General features: G+C 41.6%; 1 protein-coding gene across 7 annotated transcripts in view; it reads left to right on the top strand.

Moving 5' to 3' along the window:
* The window catches only part of lrp4 (low density lipoprotein receptor-related protein 4), a 472,786-nt gene that overhangs the window by 288,751 nt on the left and 163,396 nt on the right, over window positions 1-20,639 (top strand). For all 7 annotated transcript variants that reach the window (XM_068046457.1, XM_068046460.1, XM_068046459.1 and 4 more), the window contains exon 3: window positions 16,337-16,453. In XM_068046457.1, the coding sequence (XP_067902558.1) occupies window positions 16,337-16,453 (117 nt within the window). The remainder of the gene's footprint in view (window positions 1-16,336; window positions 16,454-20,639) is intronic.

Here is a 20,639-nt window from a genome sequence, read left to right on the forward strand (position 1 = left end):
GAGATTTTTTATTTAGAGATACAGCACTGAAACAGGCCTTTCGGCCCACCGAGTATGTGCCGACCAGCAACCACCCATTTTATACTAACCCAATAGTAATCCCATATTCCCTACCACCTACCTACACTAGGGGCAATTTACAATGGCCAATTTACCTATCAACCTGCAAGTCTTTGGCTGTGGGAGGAAACTGGAGCACCCGGCGAAAACCCACGCGGTCACAGGGAGAACTTGCAAACTCCACACAGGCAGTACCCAGAATCGAACCCGGGTCCCTGGAGCTGTGGTGCTAACCACTGCGCCACTGTGCCGCCCTATGCATGCTTTTTTTCCTATATCATATTTTCTGTCTCAACCCTTTTTAATGAAATGCATTTTTCTCAAATTGCATTTCATTCCTTTGGATGTGGAGGTGTCATGAAGACCCACATCCTGCCAAGAATGAATCAGATTAATTTTGTCATATGGACATTGATTTTAAACTGTTGCTGGAGCAGGGAAATGACTTGTTGAACAGATCAGCCGTGGCTGGAAAAAACATTTGCATACTAACAGAGGGTGCTTGGAGGGACAAAGGGGCTATTCCCTGCTCCAATTTAACCCACAATGGACTTTGAGCACCAGGTATTGTGTGAAGAAGAGATATTCTAGACTCGGCTAAAACAAGAGAATCCACAAACAGATGTGGTCAGACCAGCTAGTCACATGAGTAACCTGCTTAGCAACCTGGGTTTTTCTGAATTGTACTAAGAGTTTGAACTGAAAAAAAAAGACTGCTCCTGGAGTGAGAAGACCTCTCCTGTCTGCTCCCATCCCTTTCTCACAGGCCTCTGGACCCACTGAGGACACATGAACTTCAAGAGAGAAATGTCTCCTACATCGAACAAGGTTTAAGAAGAATACTGGGCCCCAATGAAAAGCAAGACCTACGTGCAATCAAGGACTTTTTAGTGAGTTCGAAGAACAGTAACCAAAACCATCTTTAGATACTACCTCAAACCTTTCCACTTTATATCTTCTCTTTTCTGTCTCTATCTGCATGTGTGTATCGCATATGCATGCTAGTGTGGGCGCGTCATGTATCTGTAGGCGTTAACCGAATTAGAATTTAAGTTTAATAAAGTTCAATCTTTTTTCTTTAAACCGAAGAAAACCTGTTTGGCTAGTTTCTTTGCTTTATAATTGGAAGTTAGTGAACAAGGATTCACTAAGGGGGAAGCTAAAAAAAATGGTGTGTTTAAAATTAAACCCTGTTACGGTAAGACCAGATGAAGGCTGAGAGGAAACCCGAGACCCCTTTCTCACCTGATCGTAACAGCCTCAATTGGCCTCTGGGCAGGAAGGCTGTCGTCTGCCTATCCCACTCCTGGGAAGATTGCTTGGCGACAGGCCCTCTGCTTCCCCCACTCGTCGCAATACTCAGTGCCCACTCCTCCTGTCCCGCCTTCAACTCCGTCTCAGGCGGGCCCATAAAATCCCAGCCATTGATTAACTACCACCTTCTCAAGGGCAATTCGGGATGGGCAACAAATGCTGGCTTTGCAACTCAGACATTAGCTATTTCCTTGCCAGCATTTGTTTGCCCCACTTTAAGGAATGCCTTCTGAAACCTGGGTTGTATTCCAGCTGATGGCAAACTGTGCACAAAGTGGCTCGCAACCAAATACAAAGAAGTAGCACTTGAAGCTCCATCCACAAAATATCAGTCAGAATGTCCTACTACTGTAGGAGAAGTAAGAGGCTAGGATTGAAGAGTACACAATGGTAGGAACCAAGGGGTAATGATCTTTAACAGTGAATGTATTTTTGATAAGTTATTTTAACACTGAATTAATTTTGGCAAGGCCTACATGAGGGAGTAGCAATATGCTCTCAAGCATGAGGGCTAGTTACATGTCAGCAGCTGACTAAGTTGACTTTGTTGTCAAAGGAGGAGCTTGATGGCAGAAAGCTGTTCCTTATGAGCTGTGCGTGTATTATCTTGGAGCTGGCAAAACTCATTTACTGCATGATGAGGCAGGTGCAGACTTCTGAAGCATTGCTGAGTCGCCATAACGAAATAGCCCTGCACACCTCTACAGGTGGAGAGGTGTAGGTACAAGTGGGCCAGGGCCCAGAGCTCGCCTGTCGTGTCTGTTCAGCCTGGTTTCTTGCCAGTGATCCTCCTTATTTTCCTCTTCTTCCATGATACTTTATACTGTGGATGTAGCATTTTGTTGATTGGTAAGTTATTAATGATCTTGGTCTGCACTTTGTTTTTTTTCTTTACACAGTAGTTTATCTTCAGGAGAAACTCCTTAGGCAATTCCACGAAGGCATAAACTATTAAGGCACATAATGTGAAAAAACCAGCAGCAAAAATAATAATACTGCAATTTTGAAAATGCACAACTTCACATTGAAAAATGAGCCTGAAACCCAATATCTTATTTATATCTTGAGAACACATATTGGAAATATCAGCACAGAAAGCCCATAATTTTCCAATTGGTATTTAAATAATAAGAGAACTATAGGCATTTCAAGCCCAAATTTCCAAGATGTGCTTTCATGGGTGAAACCCCCATTAAAGTCAGAAAATTGTCCCTTATGGCAGTGTACGTCAGGAATTTGGGTGCTTCCCACAATCCTCTATCCATTAAAACGAAGAGATGGAAAACTATGGAGAGTTTGCCAGACTTCCGGATATCTGCTCCCATGAGTGAGACTTTGAGCCAAGAGCATGATTTCATGTAATTATCCTTTTCTTTTAAGTATGTTTCATACACAAGTATTTGAGCCACATTGCGAGCCCGGCTAATAATCTTACAGAGGTTGATAGTGTAATTCTTAGCACGCTCAGGATTGTTCAGTAAGTGCTGTACAATTGCAGAATCACATCTAACGTTAGACAATGTGTTCTGAGTTTTGCAAGTACGGGCTGGTTGAGTACGGTCAATACTCTGCCTATTGCGAACAGCTGAAAGGATGTGCTGTTTGATACGATCCTCCAGTTATTGGGATGCATGGCCTACGTACCTGGTATTGCACTGGCACTGGAATTCATATACCACATTACTCATTTGTGTGGTAGGCAGAACGTCATTTTGACTTGAGAGTAGCATCCTGTTAGTGGAAAATACCACTCGTGTTGCAATTGGATAGTAGCAGCATGAAATGTTTAACGCAGTAGAATTTTTTTTAAAGGTGTGAAACTGGTAAGTGTTGATGTTCAAAGAGACTTGGGTGTACTTTGTACAAGGAATGTACAAAGTTAACAAAATAAAAGCAAAATGCTCCGCATGCTGGAAATCTGAAATCAAAACAGAAAGTGCTGGAAATACTCAGCAGGTCTGGCAGCACCTGTGGAGAGAGAAGCAGAGTTAACGTTTCAGGTCCGTGACCTTTCATCAGCACAAAGTTAACATGCAGTTGCAGCAGGCTATTAGGAAGGCAAATGGCATGGTGGCCATTATTGCAAGGGGATTGGAGTTTTTTTATTTGTTTCATGGGAAGTGGGCATTGCTGGCCAGGCCAGCATTTATTGTACATCCCTAATTGCCCATGCGAGTGCAGGAATAAAGAAGTCTTACTAAAATTGTACAAGGCTTTGGTGAGACTGCACCTGGAATACTGTGTGCAGTTTTGGTCTCCACATTTACGAAAGGATATACTTGCATTGGAGGCAGTGCAGCAAAGATTTACTAAATTGGTCCCTGGGATGAGGGGTTGTCCTATGATGAGAGGCCGAGTAAATTGGGCCTATATTCTCTGGAGTTTAGAAGAATGAGAGGTGATCTAATTGAGACATACAAGATTCTGAAAGGGCTTGATAGGTAGAAGCTGAGAGATTGTTTCCGCTGGTCGGGGAATCTAGAACCCGGGGGCACAGTCTCAGGATAAGGGGTCAATCATTCAGGACTGAGGTGAGGAGAAATCACTAACTCAAAGGATTGTGAATCTTTGGAATTCTCTACCCCATTTAAGGCTGGGATAGATAGATTTTTGGTCTCGCAGGAAATCGAGGGATATGGGGAGCGGGCAGGAAAGTGGAATTGAAGCCCAAGATCAGCTATGATCATATTGAATGGCGGAGCAGGCTTGATGGGCCATATGGACTACTTCTGCTCCTATTTCTTGTGTGTTCTTGTGTATTCACACGTTGCTCAAATTTTTGAGATACCTTACCCTTTCAGGGTAATCTGAGGTAGACTAGGCACTTTTCAGGTCTGAAAGTGGCAGCCTTAGGTCCATTCGTGAGTATGTGCGATACAGAGTGAGCAATGATCTGATCAGGGTAACCATTATCCCACAGGATAGGTTTGATGTGCCCTATTTCGCATCAAGTTTGCATGGTGAGCAAATGGCTCGGGCCCTATTTACAAGAGTGCCAATAAGGCCAATCTTATAGTGTGTGGCGCTGTAGGAATCCCAAAGCATATATGCTACTCTCAAGCCAAAATGACGTTCTGCCGACCACAAAAATGAGTAATGTGGTATATGAATTCCAGTGCCTGTGTGATGCCAGATACATAGGCTGTACGTCCCAATGACTGGTGGATCGTATCAAACAGCACATCCCTTTGGTTGACCAGCCTGTGGTTGCAAAACTCAGAACATAATGTCCAATGTTAGATGTGACTCCACAATTGGACAGCACTTACTGAACAGTCCCGAGTCTGCTAAGAATTACACCAACAACCACTTTTAAGATTATTAGTTGGGCTCGCAATGTTTATGCATTTACGCTTGCTAGAAGCTGCACAAGTATTTGTTACAGAGACAAAATTGCATGGGTGTACATTAGAAGTGAAAATTATGTTAGGTTATGATAGGCTAACAGGATAAAACATAATTGCAGAGAAAATAGAACTTGTCCAAAATTGGGCTCTTAGCCTTCTATGTGTTACTGTTTCATCCAAAAATTATGCAGACATTTGGTGAAAATTCATAAAAACTGCAGAACAATTCATTTGCTCAGAAGTATTTAAAGACGTACCCATGCAGCCCATTGTACCCACCAGGCCAATAATATTGACCTTCTGCACCGCAAAGGGTCCCCAAATGAATGAGTAATTCTTTCAATGTGAAGAGCGTTCAGTCTAGGCATGCCGTTAAACTTTAGTGCTTATGTCCTGAATAATTTCCCGTACAAGGGTCATGGCTGCATATTTCCTCATCATTTCCTCTGTTATAGCATTAAAGTGTGCACCTTTGACACTGCAGCAGCAAGTTTATTTCCCCTTTAAAGGAGCTGTATTGTTCGAAGAATATTAGAAGACATAAACTTGATTTATGGGTCGCGATCAGGGATTCTGCTGCCATCATAGCACAATTAAAAAACTGCATTGCCTCATATCTCTATATATGACTGGAAATTCCATGAATACTGTATCTGAATTGATCAGTTATGGGGTTTCTGATTTGATAGGTTTTCTTACAAACACATGCATTTTTTTTAAAGTGGAAGGCCGATGGCTGCCACCCCCTGTCAGGCATGATGTACTGTACTGCCATGTTTTGGGGTGAGGATGCTGCAGTACCACTCAGGTAAAATGAGTCTGAGACCAGTTCTTGCCTTTTAAATTGCCACAAAGGCTTACAGCAGAGATGTTCTTTATTATACTTCTCATCAACAGAGGGCCACTTTAACCTTTCCAGAACAGCTTGTGGTTTTGTGCCATGTATTATCACACAAAAGTAATTGCTTCAAAAACACTTGCTTTAATCTAATGTGTGTGGTGACTTCTGTATTTCTACTTTCACAACTTTATTCCAAACAATACTGTCCTTGGAGCATTTTGTACAAAAGTTGACTCAACTGTAGCTCTTGTCCATTGATGTTTTACATCATTTCAGTGTTTGGAGATTACACTTGAATAGATAACCACAGTTCTTAGCGCCATGTAAGAGCAAAGGTGAGCAGCAGATTAATAGGAAGTGTATTTTTTATTCTACATATTGGTTGACGAAAACATTGATGTTATTTAAGTTAAATACTATACCAGTCCTTGAACCAGCCCTTTTCTTTTATAGGTCCATTCTTATGACATATTAATTTCCTTCAGAATGTGACTGAAAATTTCACACTTCATAAAGAAAAGTTGGAAAATATTATTTCTTATCCATAGTTATGTCCATGAAACTCTGTTTTTCTTGGAAAATGGCACATTGATATGGACCATAACATGAACAAACAATCTCTGAGGCTTGGCCACCTCTTGTGACTGGGGGACAGCTTCTTCACACTGTCTTCTTTGCCTCTTTCCACCATTCTTGAGGTGAGGCGAAACAACAGCAGCAAGTGAAAAAGTTGTACTGAGAAAGTGTGGGGAGATAAGAAAGTTAGATGTAGACAGACAAAGAATTACTAAGTGTCCAGAGGTGAGCCAATTGCAGTGAGAAGCCAACAATTTTTCACTTTTAATCAAGTATTGTTATTAAAGCATCCAATTCCACCAGAAATAACAAAATGTTTGAAATGACAGTGTCCCATTTTCTTACTGTGTCACAAATGTATGATATTTTTGTGGCATTAGTAACACCTGCATACATTACTTATAATGTGTAATGCCAGGAACCATTCAAAAATTAGTATCTTTTCATTGCATTTTTTTGGGCATACCCTGTTCTCCAAGTCAAGCAAGTTAACTCTATATGTTTCATTTACTATATTTGCTTCCCCTCTCTTGCTATTTTTTCTTCCCCTTTTCTCTCTCTCTCCCATCTCTCCACCAGATCAGGCCCAACTTTGGCCCAAAAGATTATGTGCAGCTGGACTCATTCAGCCACCACTTGTGCCTCTCTGTTTATTTCCTGCTGCCAGTACTGTACTGGTCCTGCCACTTGAGCCCTGCTACTGGGCCCACTCCTTTTTTTGCCTTGCTAGCTGTGACCCTTTCAAAAACAAAATTTGTGCCTTTTCTCCTTGGTCTTCTGTGCTATTGAAACCTATTCTGCAATCTACTACTGCCTCTTTATGCTCTCCTATAACTTGTTTCCTCCATTTTTCATTTCATTACCACCTTTCCTGGGTCCTGATGCCACTTTTGTTTTGAAGGCTAACCTAGCCCCACTCTTGCATTGGCCCATCAACCCTTTCAAAAAAAAATTATGCCCCTTGTATGAGTTCTTTTTGTGTTGTCTGATGCATAGAATATTTGTGGTTTCCATACCGACTTGCCATAGCTGCATTGCATTGTTAGTGTGCTACAGCAAGGAATGGGTGATCTGTTGTATGCAGATAACTTGGCAGTTGTCACTTGTATCATTGATTTCCAATGATTCCGTTACATGTCTTTCAGTATTCGGACTGGTAGGATATTTGCACTAGTGTCGGTGTCAATCTTAACCCTTTGTATATGTTTGCTAGCTTTCTTTGGGCACATGATGTTAATAGTGGTGAAAGCTTCCAGTTGTTGGACTTCATCAACATGATGTGTCAGGTTCATAATGTGGAATGCCTGCTCGTCTTTTGGCTGAGAATTGCTTCTCTCTGGGTCTTGTCTCAGGTTTTCGCTGTGGACCTCGTGTATTTGCTTGCATATATGCAGGTCCCTGGCACTTTCCTTGCTGCTGTTGCACTGTTGCTGTGCCTGTCTTCTGTTTGTCTGTGTCCTACTGTGACTTCTGGCTGCATCTTTAGAGCCAGATTTCTTGCATAAGTGGGCCCAGTGTCCTTTTGCAGTGCATGCCTTGCACAGGTCTCGAAATGCAGGACAACTGCGCCGTGAATGGGCCCAACTACACTTACCACACAGCTTGCTTGCTCTTTTCAACCTGGTTATGGTGCCAATACTGCTGACTGCATCTGGTGCTTGCAGGTGCTGTTGTCCAGCTACAGTGGCTCCTTATTTCCTGCCATCTTCCAGCAGTGCATCAATGCTGTGACCTTTCTTCTTCCCCAAGAGGTCCTTCTGAAACGTTTCAATGGGTGTTGATACAATCAACAGCTCCATTAGTCGCTCTGACATCTCAGTTTCTGAGAAATTGCATTTGCTGCCCTTACTACGGCATCTACTGACAAACTGGTCTATAGATTTCTGTGGTTGTTGCCTATAGGACATCAATTCCAGGCAGTGAATTCTGAAATTCACTCGTAATTGGAGCTAATCTTTGAATACTTTCCATATCTTTGCGGGATCTTTCTGGTCCTCGTCCGAAGTATGCCTGAAGTATTGATTTTGTGTAATCCCTCATTTCCAACTGCTATTAGTATTTTTAGAGCCTGTTTTACTGGTTCTACAGTTACTTTGTCTGTAAAGCATAGCTGCATTCTTTGTTTGAACAGTTGGAACTTGGATAGGATATCCATGGCCTTCCAGTTCATGCTGGGAAATTTGGTATCCATCTTTCTGCTGTTCCTTTGCTTTAAAACTTGCTTTAAGACTTACTCTGTGACTCTGTACTGCCTTCCCTTTAAGAAACTCTCTTGGCTGCTTTGATTGATAGAAGCAGGTGTTTAGCAGTGCTTTTCTGTTGATCTAGTTTCCAGCACTCTAATCTGTTGTGAAATAGGCATTTCAAGTGTTTCTTTTTCTGCTAGAGTTTGTTTATACAGCCATTCAATAGTCAATTTTTCATGCTTAAGTGGTTTTATGGCTTTTTAAGCTTTGGCTGAGTGAGTGAAAGTGCTTCACGCTTGAGTTATTTAATGGGATTTTTTAAAGCTTTAGCTGCAGCCTGCATGAATGGAGGATTCCTGTGCTTTTGCTGTCAGGGACCACCTGTAATGGCGCTGACTTCGATCAGCCTGGGGGGATCCTTTGAAAACAATCGATCAGCCTGAGATAGGGATTGGGTTTTCCCTCTTTTTTTTCTTTTACTGAGCCTTCAAAAAAATCAATGTTGCAAGCACCTCAAAGCTTTTTTTCAACGGGGATTCCTGGACTGTTGGGACAATGACTCACTCGATTGCAGTGACTGATTTGCAGCCTGTCGTTTAGCGCTCTTATCTCCTACAACTTGAAGTGTTTTCTTCTTTCCCTGTTTGGGCCAGTCTTTTTTTTAAAACTCTCTCTTTAAGCTGTAGGAAGGTTGTTTTTAAAGCCGTTTTCCCTGTGGTCTTCAATTTAGACTTTGGGCTGGATTTTACAGACTACCCCTACATCGGAAATTGTGGCCTGGGTGGGTGGGGGGAAATCAGAAAATGCCTCCAGGAGAGGCCTACCATGGGCCTCAACATCGGGAAGACCCGGCCAATATTGCCAGTGGTGATGAGGCCTCGTGGTGGCTCTCCTGCTGCTTGGTAACAGGAGCCAAATCTAAATATGTTAATTTATTAAAATAAATGAATTAAGTACTTAACCCACTCCTGCCGTCCTTTCTGCAGTGATATTGTTGCTGGTGGCTGGCACTCCCGCGCCCCTGAAAACCCGTTCAGATATCCGATGCAGGATACTGGCAGGGAGGGGGGAGCAGGTTGGTATTTCAGTGCGGGAGAGGAGGGAGTGGGGACAAACTAATCTGATTGGTGTAGGGGATGGTGGGAAGGGGTGAAGTTAAAATTTATGAACTTTGGTGGTGGGGGGAAGGTCAAGTACAAAAGGTAAGTATTTTGGTGGGGAGAAGGGCAAGGAATGAATTGTATGGTTATTAGGAGGGTGGGAGAGAGGGGCGAGAAACATTAATTTAATTGTTCAAATAAATTTTATTTCAATATCTCTTTAAAAATTTAAATTGTAATGTAAGGTTCAAAGCCCTTTGAAAATGGCATTGGCGTCTGCGCAGTGGTGCCCGATGCCGTTGCCGGACAACCTGGCCCCTCCACGACATCGATATTCTGTGCGGCAGCTCCACGACATGTGGTCCATGTGGGTGGACTGCCATTTTTGAAGCTTGCTGCTGAAATCGGCGGTGAACTTATAAAATCCAGCCCTTTGTCTTCTCATCACAGCTGCCACCATGTAATGAGTTCTTTTATGTTGTCTGATGCAACATAAATGAGATGCATGGAGTCCAGTTGGTTGAAGATCTCAAAAAGGTTTATTAACAGCTAACAAGTATATACAGTGCAGAGCTACCTATTTACAGAACCTTACTCTTGGTGTTACAGTTACAGAGTGCCTCTGGCAAGTCATCACATGACTGTATCCTGGTACTGAGAACATAACTGGAACTTATGTGGAAAGAATTAAAAGTTTAAAGATCTCTCTCTGTTAAATAGGAATGATGGAGAAGTGAAAGAACAGATAGGGATTTTGGATGGTACCAGGCTAAGAAAATGAGGGAAAGAGGTAATAGGGGCTAAGAGAGAGCTAATGGGAGGAGGAGAAAATGGCTAACGAACAGAAAATTACATCATTGTCTCTTGGAAAACATGTTACAAAAACTTGTTTCTAGGTCCTTTCGCTGATGATGTGCTCCACTTGCCACTTACATATATCCACCCTCCTTACAACAGAATAACCACTGACCCACTCTCAGCAATTCAACAGAATATTTAAAAAGAATAAGTGTCCAAATGCTTTATCAAATCTAATTAATCCCATTACGCTAAACTAACACCGACTGTAAATGGAATGAGGATTTAAAACACTTCCATTGAAGTTTATGACAGTATTTAACTCTGCAATAGGAGGACAAACCATACCTGTAATAAGCAAGCTGCAACTACTTATTTTTCAAGAGTAAATGTTTTTGTATTGAAAGACCTTCTGCCTTTAAAGCAGTATTTCTACTTTGAACTGGCTATTATCAAATACTGTAAAATCTAGTCTGTGAATTAAACCTTCATGCGGATACTACTTTGTCTGAATATTGGGATTGAATCATACAATATATGCAAAGTATACAGTATTGACCAAACTGTCAGTCATGTAAGTGTGACATGTAATGCAGATTATATGACTACCTTCTGAAAAGAAGAACGAATTTGGGGAAATTGATGCTACATTAATGATATAAATCTGATAGTTGCACAATATTACTATTGGACTTACTTGAAGCCACGCTAAAGCCTCATAGCCCTGTGAGTTGTTGGGATTCAGCATGTTCTACCTGAAGAGGTGGTGGAAGCAGCTTCCATAAATAAATTTAAATGGAAATTGGACAAGGGCTTGAGGATGAGGAACTTAGTGTTATGGAGAAAATGCAGGGATGTGGGATTAAGTACCACTGCTCTTCCAAAGATTCAGAACAGGCAGTGCGGTCAGAATGGCCTCCTTCTGTGCTGTAAGGTCTATGATTTTATGATACTTGCAAAGTATCTGTCTCTGAGATGATGAGGCAATCTCCCAGTCCTCTGCAAGGTGGCATGTGAAAGCACCCTGAGGATGACTGTTTCTCTAGTTTTTCCCTCTCTGCATAAGAGGTCACCTCAATCCAGCCTCTACATTGTACCACCCTCTGGCTCAGGCTGGAAGACATTGATGCTCTTTGCCGTTGTACTGCCTCTATCCTTATCACTTATCTTAGTCGTATTTATTGCCAATGTAATGCCAATGTGTGCTGAATTAAACGTTTTGTTAAGTGGTCTGTGATTCAATAACTTAAGCTTACTTTACATAAGATCCTAATAATCAACAGAAGTAGGACAGTTACATCCTTAAGGCCTGCAGACATTCTTCAGGGCTACGCAATTCAACATGTGCACCTTCACCGTCTATGAACCAGTCAGTACAAACAATCTTCTTGCACTGTGTGCTATTTGGACTTCATTATTGCCTGTATTATTTTTGGTGCGCATGACTAAGAAGAGCAAAATACTGGGAGTGCTGGAAATGCTTACCATGTCTGGCAGCATCTGTGGAGAGAGAACAAAGTTAAGTTTTCAGTTGGATGACCTTTCAACGGCACTCTGACGAAAGGTCATTGACCTGAAATGTTGGGCTGGGTTTTCAAAGGGCTGTTGGGTTGGGAGCCGGAGCAGACACGACTTGAAGATCGTGGTCCTGGAGGGTCGTCTCCGGGACTGTCCGCGATTTTCTGTGTCAGGGAGAAATTGGGGGAAGGGAGCAAGGAAGTCGCTTTCCTCCAATTAAGGACCCATTAAGCTCCTTTCGGAGCTTTTTAACGGGCCAGGAAGGTCGACACTGTAATTTTCAAAGGGGATTCCAGCGAACCCGTACAGTCTGTTGCACATTAGTGCCCAGCCGTTGGATTCACTGTAGGGAAACGGGGAAGAGTTTTTTTAAACATTTAAAATTATCGGGAGCCCCGGTATCCCGCGCAGCAATGTGTTTTGTTCTGGCCCTTTTGCCTTCGTGCTATTTAATATTTGGTGCTATCCCTTTGCCTGCTCTCGTCAGCAAGGCTGCAGCTCTCACCTCCTGGAGGTGCTCGGCGCCTCAAATTGGGCATCGAGCTTGCCTCCTGCCCTATCAGGCCAATAGCATTTAAAAATAGCTTTGCATAAGCGACACAATAGAGGTGCAGGGTTGGGACATGGAATTATTTTGGCGTCAGGTTCCCACCCCTGGTATGACAGTCAAGCCCATTAACACTGTTCCCAGTCATTGGAAAGAGTTGTGTCACCAAGGACTTATCACAATCTTGGATATAGAGCATATATTAAGCCTTTACTTGAGCTCTTTCCATTAGTTATAGAGTCTCTGTATGCAATAACAATAATGTTAAAAAGTTTACAGTTTGAATAAATGGAATAAAGCTTTACTTTGGATTCGATGTAATATGTCTTAAATGAGTTGTTTGTGATCAGTTTCCACAAGAATTTGATCCATTGGGCTATTCATGGCTCCAAACAACCAACATGACAAAAATGAACAGGGCATTTGTATTAACCCAAACCTAAAGCACAGCTCCACTTTCAGCTTATTTTGAGTTCTCTGTTTGGACAGTTATAGTTCCATGCATCCTACAATGTTTGAGTCACTGATAAACATTTAGATTTATTTGACATGCTATAGACAAACCCCACAAGAAAAATGTAACATATTTTACAAATTATCAAGTTATTTAACTGTTTAATTCAGTCCCTCTCCATTCTAACTGTTTATAGTAATGCAATGTTTATAGTTTTCCAGTAATTTTGCCAAAGGTGCTTTTTATAGAGTGAAGTCTGATCTTTATATTACTCCAACTGTTAGTACCCCCTATGTGAGCTGGCTGCATGACAGTTGGTAGACTTAGATTGGAGGTGGATATATTGCTGGTGTATATATTGTTGGCAGTGCAAAGAGCACTTTTTGTTCTTTTTTCCCTTTAAAAGTTTATAGCTTTGTATTGTTTACTCCATTGTGAAAATGTTTACAATGCGTTTGACATGTCTGAGGATTCCCTCCAATTAGATGATTCCTGTTTATTCTCCTGCTAAAGCAGTGTAACTTGATTAACTTATAGAATGTACTTCAGATGAAAAGACAACGTTTTGTAAACACTAGCCATGGTCCCAATAAACAGTGGGGGTAGCTTAAAATGGTGCTGTTACTGTGTAAACATTGTGGCACAATAAGTCACATGCTCACAGTTGTCAAAATGAGTGCCAGGTTCAAAAGTACACTGATGAATATATACCATTGACACTTGGTTCTCATGTGATGTGTGTGTGTATTTGTGAGATATAAGAAAAAATATACACTAGTAATTAGAATGTGACATAGAAAAAGTCAAAAAATATAGTGACAGTTGTCTTAACAATTGCCAATGTGTACACTGCACTGGAAGGTGATGGATTTACTAACACTGTATCTAATTCCTCAGACTTGTCTGTGAGATATTGTATGTACTTTATCTATTAATACCTCACTACTTGCTGGCTATAAGACTTATTAATAATGCTCCAGTGGTCACTGTTGGAAACCACTGTTGGAGGGAGAGTTTGTCGGCTAGGAATGAAAGTAAGATCCGGTCTGGTGAGAGTTCCCAGACCACTATTGTAAAGAGCAATGATAAGCATGAGTGTCCTTACCACATTATCCCTCCAAAAACACAACTTTTGACCAGCATTTAGAGCTGCAAGCTCAGTGAGGCATGTCATCTTGTTAAGTTGATGCCACTAATCCCGCTTCCAATCAGCTAAAGAACCTATTGAAACATTTGTCTGACTTATCACTGGTTATAGCACACCTGCATCCTGTTTGCCACAAGGCAAATCCTCAGAGAGTGGACGATGATGTGATAAAATGGGAAGTCTTTAAGAAGATTCAGACTATCAATGAGACTTGTTACTTTTTCATATCTTAAGTGTATTTGATAACCATGTTAAGTTTCTTACATTATCAGTTTCAATGCAAAAAGTGCTTTCAATACTTATTACTTAGGAACATTTACCATTCTGGAACTTTAACTCAACAAGAGCTGCAAGCTGAGGTTTGTGGGACAAGTGGACATCGCTGTTAATAAAGGATTGTTCTATTCTCTCCTTTACTAATGCAATCAGTGAGAAAAGTTCACTGTGGAAACCACAAAGCCATCAAGCTGATAAAGTCCGATTGATGTTAGTTGCCATAGGCCCCAAATGGGTTTTTGAAGATTGTCAGATCTGTATCTGTCACAGTTCAGGGAGAAGCCTGACTTTTTTTGAAATGTCTTCTTTATCTGCCGTGGGCTATTCATGATTGAGTGTGCAGATGGAAGCTGAGTAATACCCCCTCAGGCCCAGTACTCCTGTTACTATGGAAATTGTGTAGTCTTCTATTTAAACCTGGATTCCTTCATCATGCAACTCAATTCCTTGAATGAAACATTTGAATTAACTCAATGAGGTACTCATTAACCCTGAGAGTTACTTCCTGTGCCCAGATCAAGTGTTCACTGTCTTTTAGTGAGAGCATGAAGTTCCATGGTATAATATGTAAATAATTTAATTTGAGGTGCTGGAAGAACATACGCTTTAGCAAGTTAAAGAAAGCTATGGGAACAAATAAAAAGCCATTATAACTTATGAAAATAGTTGGCAATATAAGCTTTTATTCTGATTAGAAATGTTTATTTTATCAAGTAAATTGATGGCTGTATTTTTTATGAATGATGAATCTATTTATTCAAAACAAATTATAATTGCACAGAGGTACAATTAATTCTATTTTAAGAGTATTATGTCTTACTTTTTTATTATTTAGTGCTTAAAATATTTGAAAATAATTTAAATTGCCTCTTTCCTGATATACCACTCTTTCATTTAACCACTTTGGCTAATGTTGTATTTATGAAATTGACAAATAGATCTTAAAAAAGGAGAAACTAAGGTAGAGTTTCTGTTAAGTTGTGTCAATGTTACCAGCAGAATTCACCCAAAATCGGCTGGCCCAGCATAAAAGATTGATGAGTTTCAAGCACCTGTTGCACCTTGCGCAAATTGAGTTTTCGTGATCTTTTACGTTAGTTTAAAAACATCATGCTGGAAGCTGGCCCCATCCATAAAACTAGTCTTGCCCCAGATTGAGTTAATGAACATGGATAATTTTGGCCAATTGCGGCCCTCGGAGGAGGATCTACAAATTAAGCTATATTTTTTAGGCACAAAGGAACTGCTAGACACCCTTTAAAAGTTTTTTTTTATTTTACTAAGGAACAGACAGTGTACCCCAATGGAATTAGTAAATAGTTCTGCATAGTATTTAAGTCATTTCCAATTATTTAAAATCGGTTACTCACTGGTGTTGGACCAGACACTCTTATTAAAAAGACTTATTTTTGTGGTAAACCCATTTGCAGCTGTATTAATAAAACTGCACCAGGTAACCGCTCTTAAAGATGTCAAGGAATTTTTTTTTAAAAGAGGGGAAAAAATAATTATGTTCTGAAATGTCTCCCAATTCTGCTGGTTCATGAAAGATTTTACATTTCTGATTGTACAAATGAGTTTGAGCAGAAATTGAACCATAATTTCACATTCGATCAAAGTGAAATCTCTACCCCATTACATCTAATAAGGCAGTAAGGATATGCCATATATAACAGCATACTGGTTTTAATTTGCAATTTATGACAGCACAGAGAGGCATTTATGTTCATATTGAGAATGCTGCCATGAGCTTCCCTTTTATGGTCTGGGGGAAAAAATAAGCAGTTATAGGAAGCAGAAACCAGCTGAACAAAAGCACTCTTAAAATTAAAGATTAAGTGCCACCTGGAGCTATTACATTATAATTTTATGTCTTTCTAGAAGGCAAAGAAGAGGTGCAATGGTTGAAAGCATGAGTTTTTAACATCTTTCTGCTTATTGAGCATATAAGTTGATATCTGCAGTTGGAGCTCCTGATTCTGATCTCCATTGTATAAATTGTGCTACATTTTCCTGCCGTTTTGCCAAAGCTGCTTTTTTAAATCAAGAATCTGTAAAGTCTGGTCTGTCCAGATAGTGCATTTCAAGGATAGTTCTGTCTTACAGAAAGAACTGGAATACAACAGTGTTCTTAATTCACCCAGCATTCACTGTTTCTTTCCTCTTTTCCAGTGCTGCCTACCTGTTCCCCTTTGGAATTCCATTGTGACAATGGCAAGTGCATCCGGCGCTCCTGGGTCTGTGATGGTGACAATGACTGTGGGGATGATTCTGATGAGCAGGATTGCCGTAAGTGTGCAAGCATTGTGGCTGTGTCTGTCCATTCCTTGACTAAAATTCTGAACGTATTGTTATGTGTTCTTTGTTATGTTACACCTGCTTGTTTCTTCACAAATAATGCTGAGACTCAGCTAGCTGGGATGTCTTCATGCTGCTGTCAAAGACAAATTAGCATGGTTTGCCTTCTCTGTATCAGGTTCGCTCAGGTGGTAACACTCTTGCCTATAAGTCTAATGACTGGGTTGAAGGCCATAACAAGGGTATGATCATATAACCCAAGCTGAAATGTAGTATGGAGGGAGCACTGCATTCATTGCTCGAAGCTTATTTCCCTGTACTGATCATTAATGGGTTCAGATGGATGGTAAATATCATGTGGTACTATTTGCAAAACTGGAAGGATTTCTCAGCGATTGGCCAATATTTCAACCAACATCACCAAAAATACATTGATAGATCACTCAATTCATTGCTGCTGTGGGATCTTTCTGTGTGCAAAATGGTTGTCATATTTGCCTATATAACAAGTCAATTATAATTGAGTATGAAATGTTTTGAGGTGTTTCTGATAGATGTGGTATGAGGGCAAAACCACTAAGGGTCAGAGAGTGAAGGAGATGGGGAAGACAAATACAGGAGGTCAATGCAGGGTCATGTACCAGGAGATGCTAAAATGATATCCAGACTTATAGAACTTCAAGTGACAAATTAAGAAATTAGAACGAACTTGAATGAAGATTGGCAATTATATCTGGAGGTTGACAGATGTAAGTAACCACTGATCTTAACAGTCAGTTTGGTTCAGTTATTATCACTCTCACCTTTGGATCACTCTTCATTGAACTAGGGTTGATCCCCTGGCTTGACAGTGGGTATGTGCCGTGCCATAAGATTACAGATTGTGGTTGAATGCAGTTCTGCTACTGCTGATGGCCCACAGCGCCTCATGGATGCCCAGTTTTGAGTTCCTAGATCTGTTCGAAATCTATCCCATTTAGCACAGTGGTAGTGCCACACAACACAATGGAGGGTATCCTCAATGCGAAGACGGAACGTCATCTCCACAAAGACTGTACGGTGGTCACTTCTACCAATAGTGTCATGGACAGATGCATCTGCAACAGGTAGATTGGTGAAGATGACGTCAAGTAGGTTTTTCCCTCTTGTTGGCTCCCTCACCACCTGCAACAGATCAGTCTAGCAGTTATGTCCTTTAGGACTCAGCCAGCTGTGGCGCTACTGAGCCACTCTGGTGAAAAGACATTAAAGACCCCACTCACAGTTCATTCTGAGCCCTTGCCACCCTCAGTGCTTCTTCCAAGTGGTGTTAAACACAGAAAAGCACTGATTCATCAGCTGAGGGAGGGCAGTAGGTGTTAGTCAGAAGTTTCCATGCCCATGTTTGACCTGATGCCATGAAACTTCATGTGGCCCAGAGTCAATGTTGAGGTCTCGCAAGGCAACTCCCTCCTGACTGTATACCACTGTGCCGCCACCTCTGGTGGGTCTGTCCTGCCAGTGGGAAAGGACATACCCAGGGATTGTGATGGTGGTGTCAGGGACATTATCTATAAGGTATGATTCCGTGAGTATGACTATGTTAGGCTATTGCCTGACTAGTCAGTGGGACAGCTCTCCCAATTTTGGCACAAGCCCCCAGATGTTAGTACGAAGAACTTTGCAGGGTCGATGGGGCTCGGTTTGGCATAATTGTTTCCAGTGCCTAGGTTGATGCCAGGTGGTCTGTTTGGTTTCATTCTTTTTAGACTTTTCTCTAGTGGTTTAGGACAACTGAGCAACTTGCCCGTTTCAGAAGGCATTTAAGAGTCAAACACACTGCTGTGGGTCTGGAGTCACATTTGGCAGACCAGGTAAGGACAGCAGATTTCCATCCCTAAAAGGCATAAGTGAACCAGATGGGTTTTTAGGACAATCAACAATGGTTTCATGGTTGCCATTACTGAGACCAGGTTTTTTAGAATTCCATGTTTATTAATTGAATTTAAATTCCACCAGCTGCCATAGAGGGATTTGAACCCGTGTCCCCAGAGCAATAGCCGAGGTCTCTGGATTACTAGTCTATTACCACTACACCACTGCCTCCAAGATATTCCCTCATTCCTAGAATAATACAGCACAGAAGGAGGCCAGTCGCCCCATTGAGTCTGTGCTGGCTGTTTGGAAGAGCAATCGAGTTAGTCCGTTTCCCCTGCTTTTTCCCCATATTCCTGCATTTTTTCCTCCAAGTATTTATCCAATTCCCTTTTGAAGGTTGCTATTGAATCTGTATCCACCACCCTATCAAGCAGTGCATTCCAACTCCTAACCACTCATTGCGGAAAAAAGTTTTTCCTCATGTTACCTCAGGCTCTTTTGTCAATCACCTTAAATCTGTGCCTTTTGGTTTTCGACTCTTCAGCCATTGGAAACATTTTATCTACTCCTACCTAAACCTTTAATGATTTTAAATATCTGTATCAAATCTCCTCTTTGTGATCTCTCCCCAAAGGAGAACTGCTTCAGCTTCTGCAGTCTATCCACGCACCCGTAATCCCTCATCCTGGAACTGTTCTAGTAAATCTCTTCTGTGCCCTATCCAAAGGCTTCATGTCCTTCATAAAGTGTGGTGACCAGAATTGGACATGATACTCCAGCTGGAGAGCATATAGAGGGCATAACTTGCTGGCTTTTGTACTCTCTGCTTCTATTTATAAAGTCCAGGGTCCAATGTGCTGTTAAATGCTTTGTTAGCCTGTCCTGCCACCTTCAACGATTTGTGCAGAAGCAACCCCAGGTCTCTTTCTTCTTGCACTCCGTTTAAAATTGTATCATTTGGCATCTATTGTCTTTCCTCATTCTTACTACCAAAATATATCACCTCACACTTTTTTTACGTTGAATTTCATCTGCTATGTGTCCACCCTTTCCACCAGTCTAGCTGTGTCCTCTTTAAGTCTATTACTATCTTCCTCAGTGTATCCTACACTTCCAAGTTTCGTGTCATCTGCAAATTTCAAAATTGTGCCCTGTACCCCCAAGTCCAATCTTGAATGTATAGTAAAAAAAGGAGTGGTCCTGGTACTGAACCTTGGAGAATTCCACTATATACCTCCCTCCACCCTGAAAAACAGCCATTCACCACAGCACTTCAGCCAATTTGATTCACTCCAGGTGATATCAAGAAGTGGCTGAACGAACTGCATACGGCAAAGGCTATGGGCATTGACAATATCTCAACTGTAGTACCGAAGACTTGTACTCCAGCACTAGCAACACCTCTAAGCCAGGCTGCTCCAGTACAGCTACAACACTGGCATCTACTCGACAATGTGGAAAATTGCCCAGATATGTCCTGTACACAAAAAGTAGGACAAATCCAATCCGGCCAACTACTGCTCCATCAGTCTACTCTTAATCATCTGCAAAGCAATGGAAGGTGTCATTGACAGTGCTATCAAGCAGCAGTTCCTCAGCAATAACCTGCTCACCAAAGCTCAGTTTGGGTTCTGTCAGAATCACTCAGCTGCAGACTTCATTACAGCCTTGGTCCAAACATGGACAAAAGAGCTGAGGTGAGGTAAGAGTGACTGCCCTTGATATCAAGGCATTTGACCAAGCGTGACATCAAGGAGCTCCAGGAAAACTGGAGTCAATGGGAATTGGGGGAAAGCTCTCCGCTGATTGGAGTCATACCTAGCAAAAGGAAGATGGTTGTGGTCATTGGCCTCCATTCATCTCAGCCCAGGCCATCGCTGCAGGAGTTCCTCAGGGTAATGTCCTAGGTCCAACCATCATCATCAATGATCTTCCCTCCAACATAAGGTCAGAAGTGGGGACGTTTGCTGATGATAGCACAATGTTCAGCACCATTCGCGATTCCTCAGATACTGAAGCAGTCTGTGCCCACATGCAGCAAGACCTGGACAGCATTCAGGCTTAAGCTGAGAAGTGGCAAATAACAATCGCGCCACACAAGTGCCAGGCAATAACCATCTTCAACAAGAGAGAATTTAACCGTGTCCCCTCGGCATTATGATTGCTGAATCCCCCACCATCAACACCCTGGGGGTTACCACTGACCAGAAACTGAACTGGACCAGCCACATAAATACTGTAGCTACTAGACCAGGTCAGAGGCTGGGAATTCTGCAGCAAGTAACTCACCCCCTGATCCTCAAAGCCTGTCAACCATATT

Source organism: Heterodontus francisci, chromosome 14 (assembly GCF_036365525.1).
Source record: "Heterodontus francisci isolate sHetFra1 chromosome 14, sHetFra1.hap1, whole genome shotgun sequence".
In the NCBI taxonomy this organism is placed as follows: Eukaryota; Metazoa; Chordata; class Chondrichthyes; order Heterodontiformes; family Heterodontidae; genus Heterodontus; species Heterodontus francisci.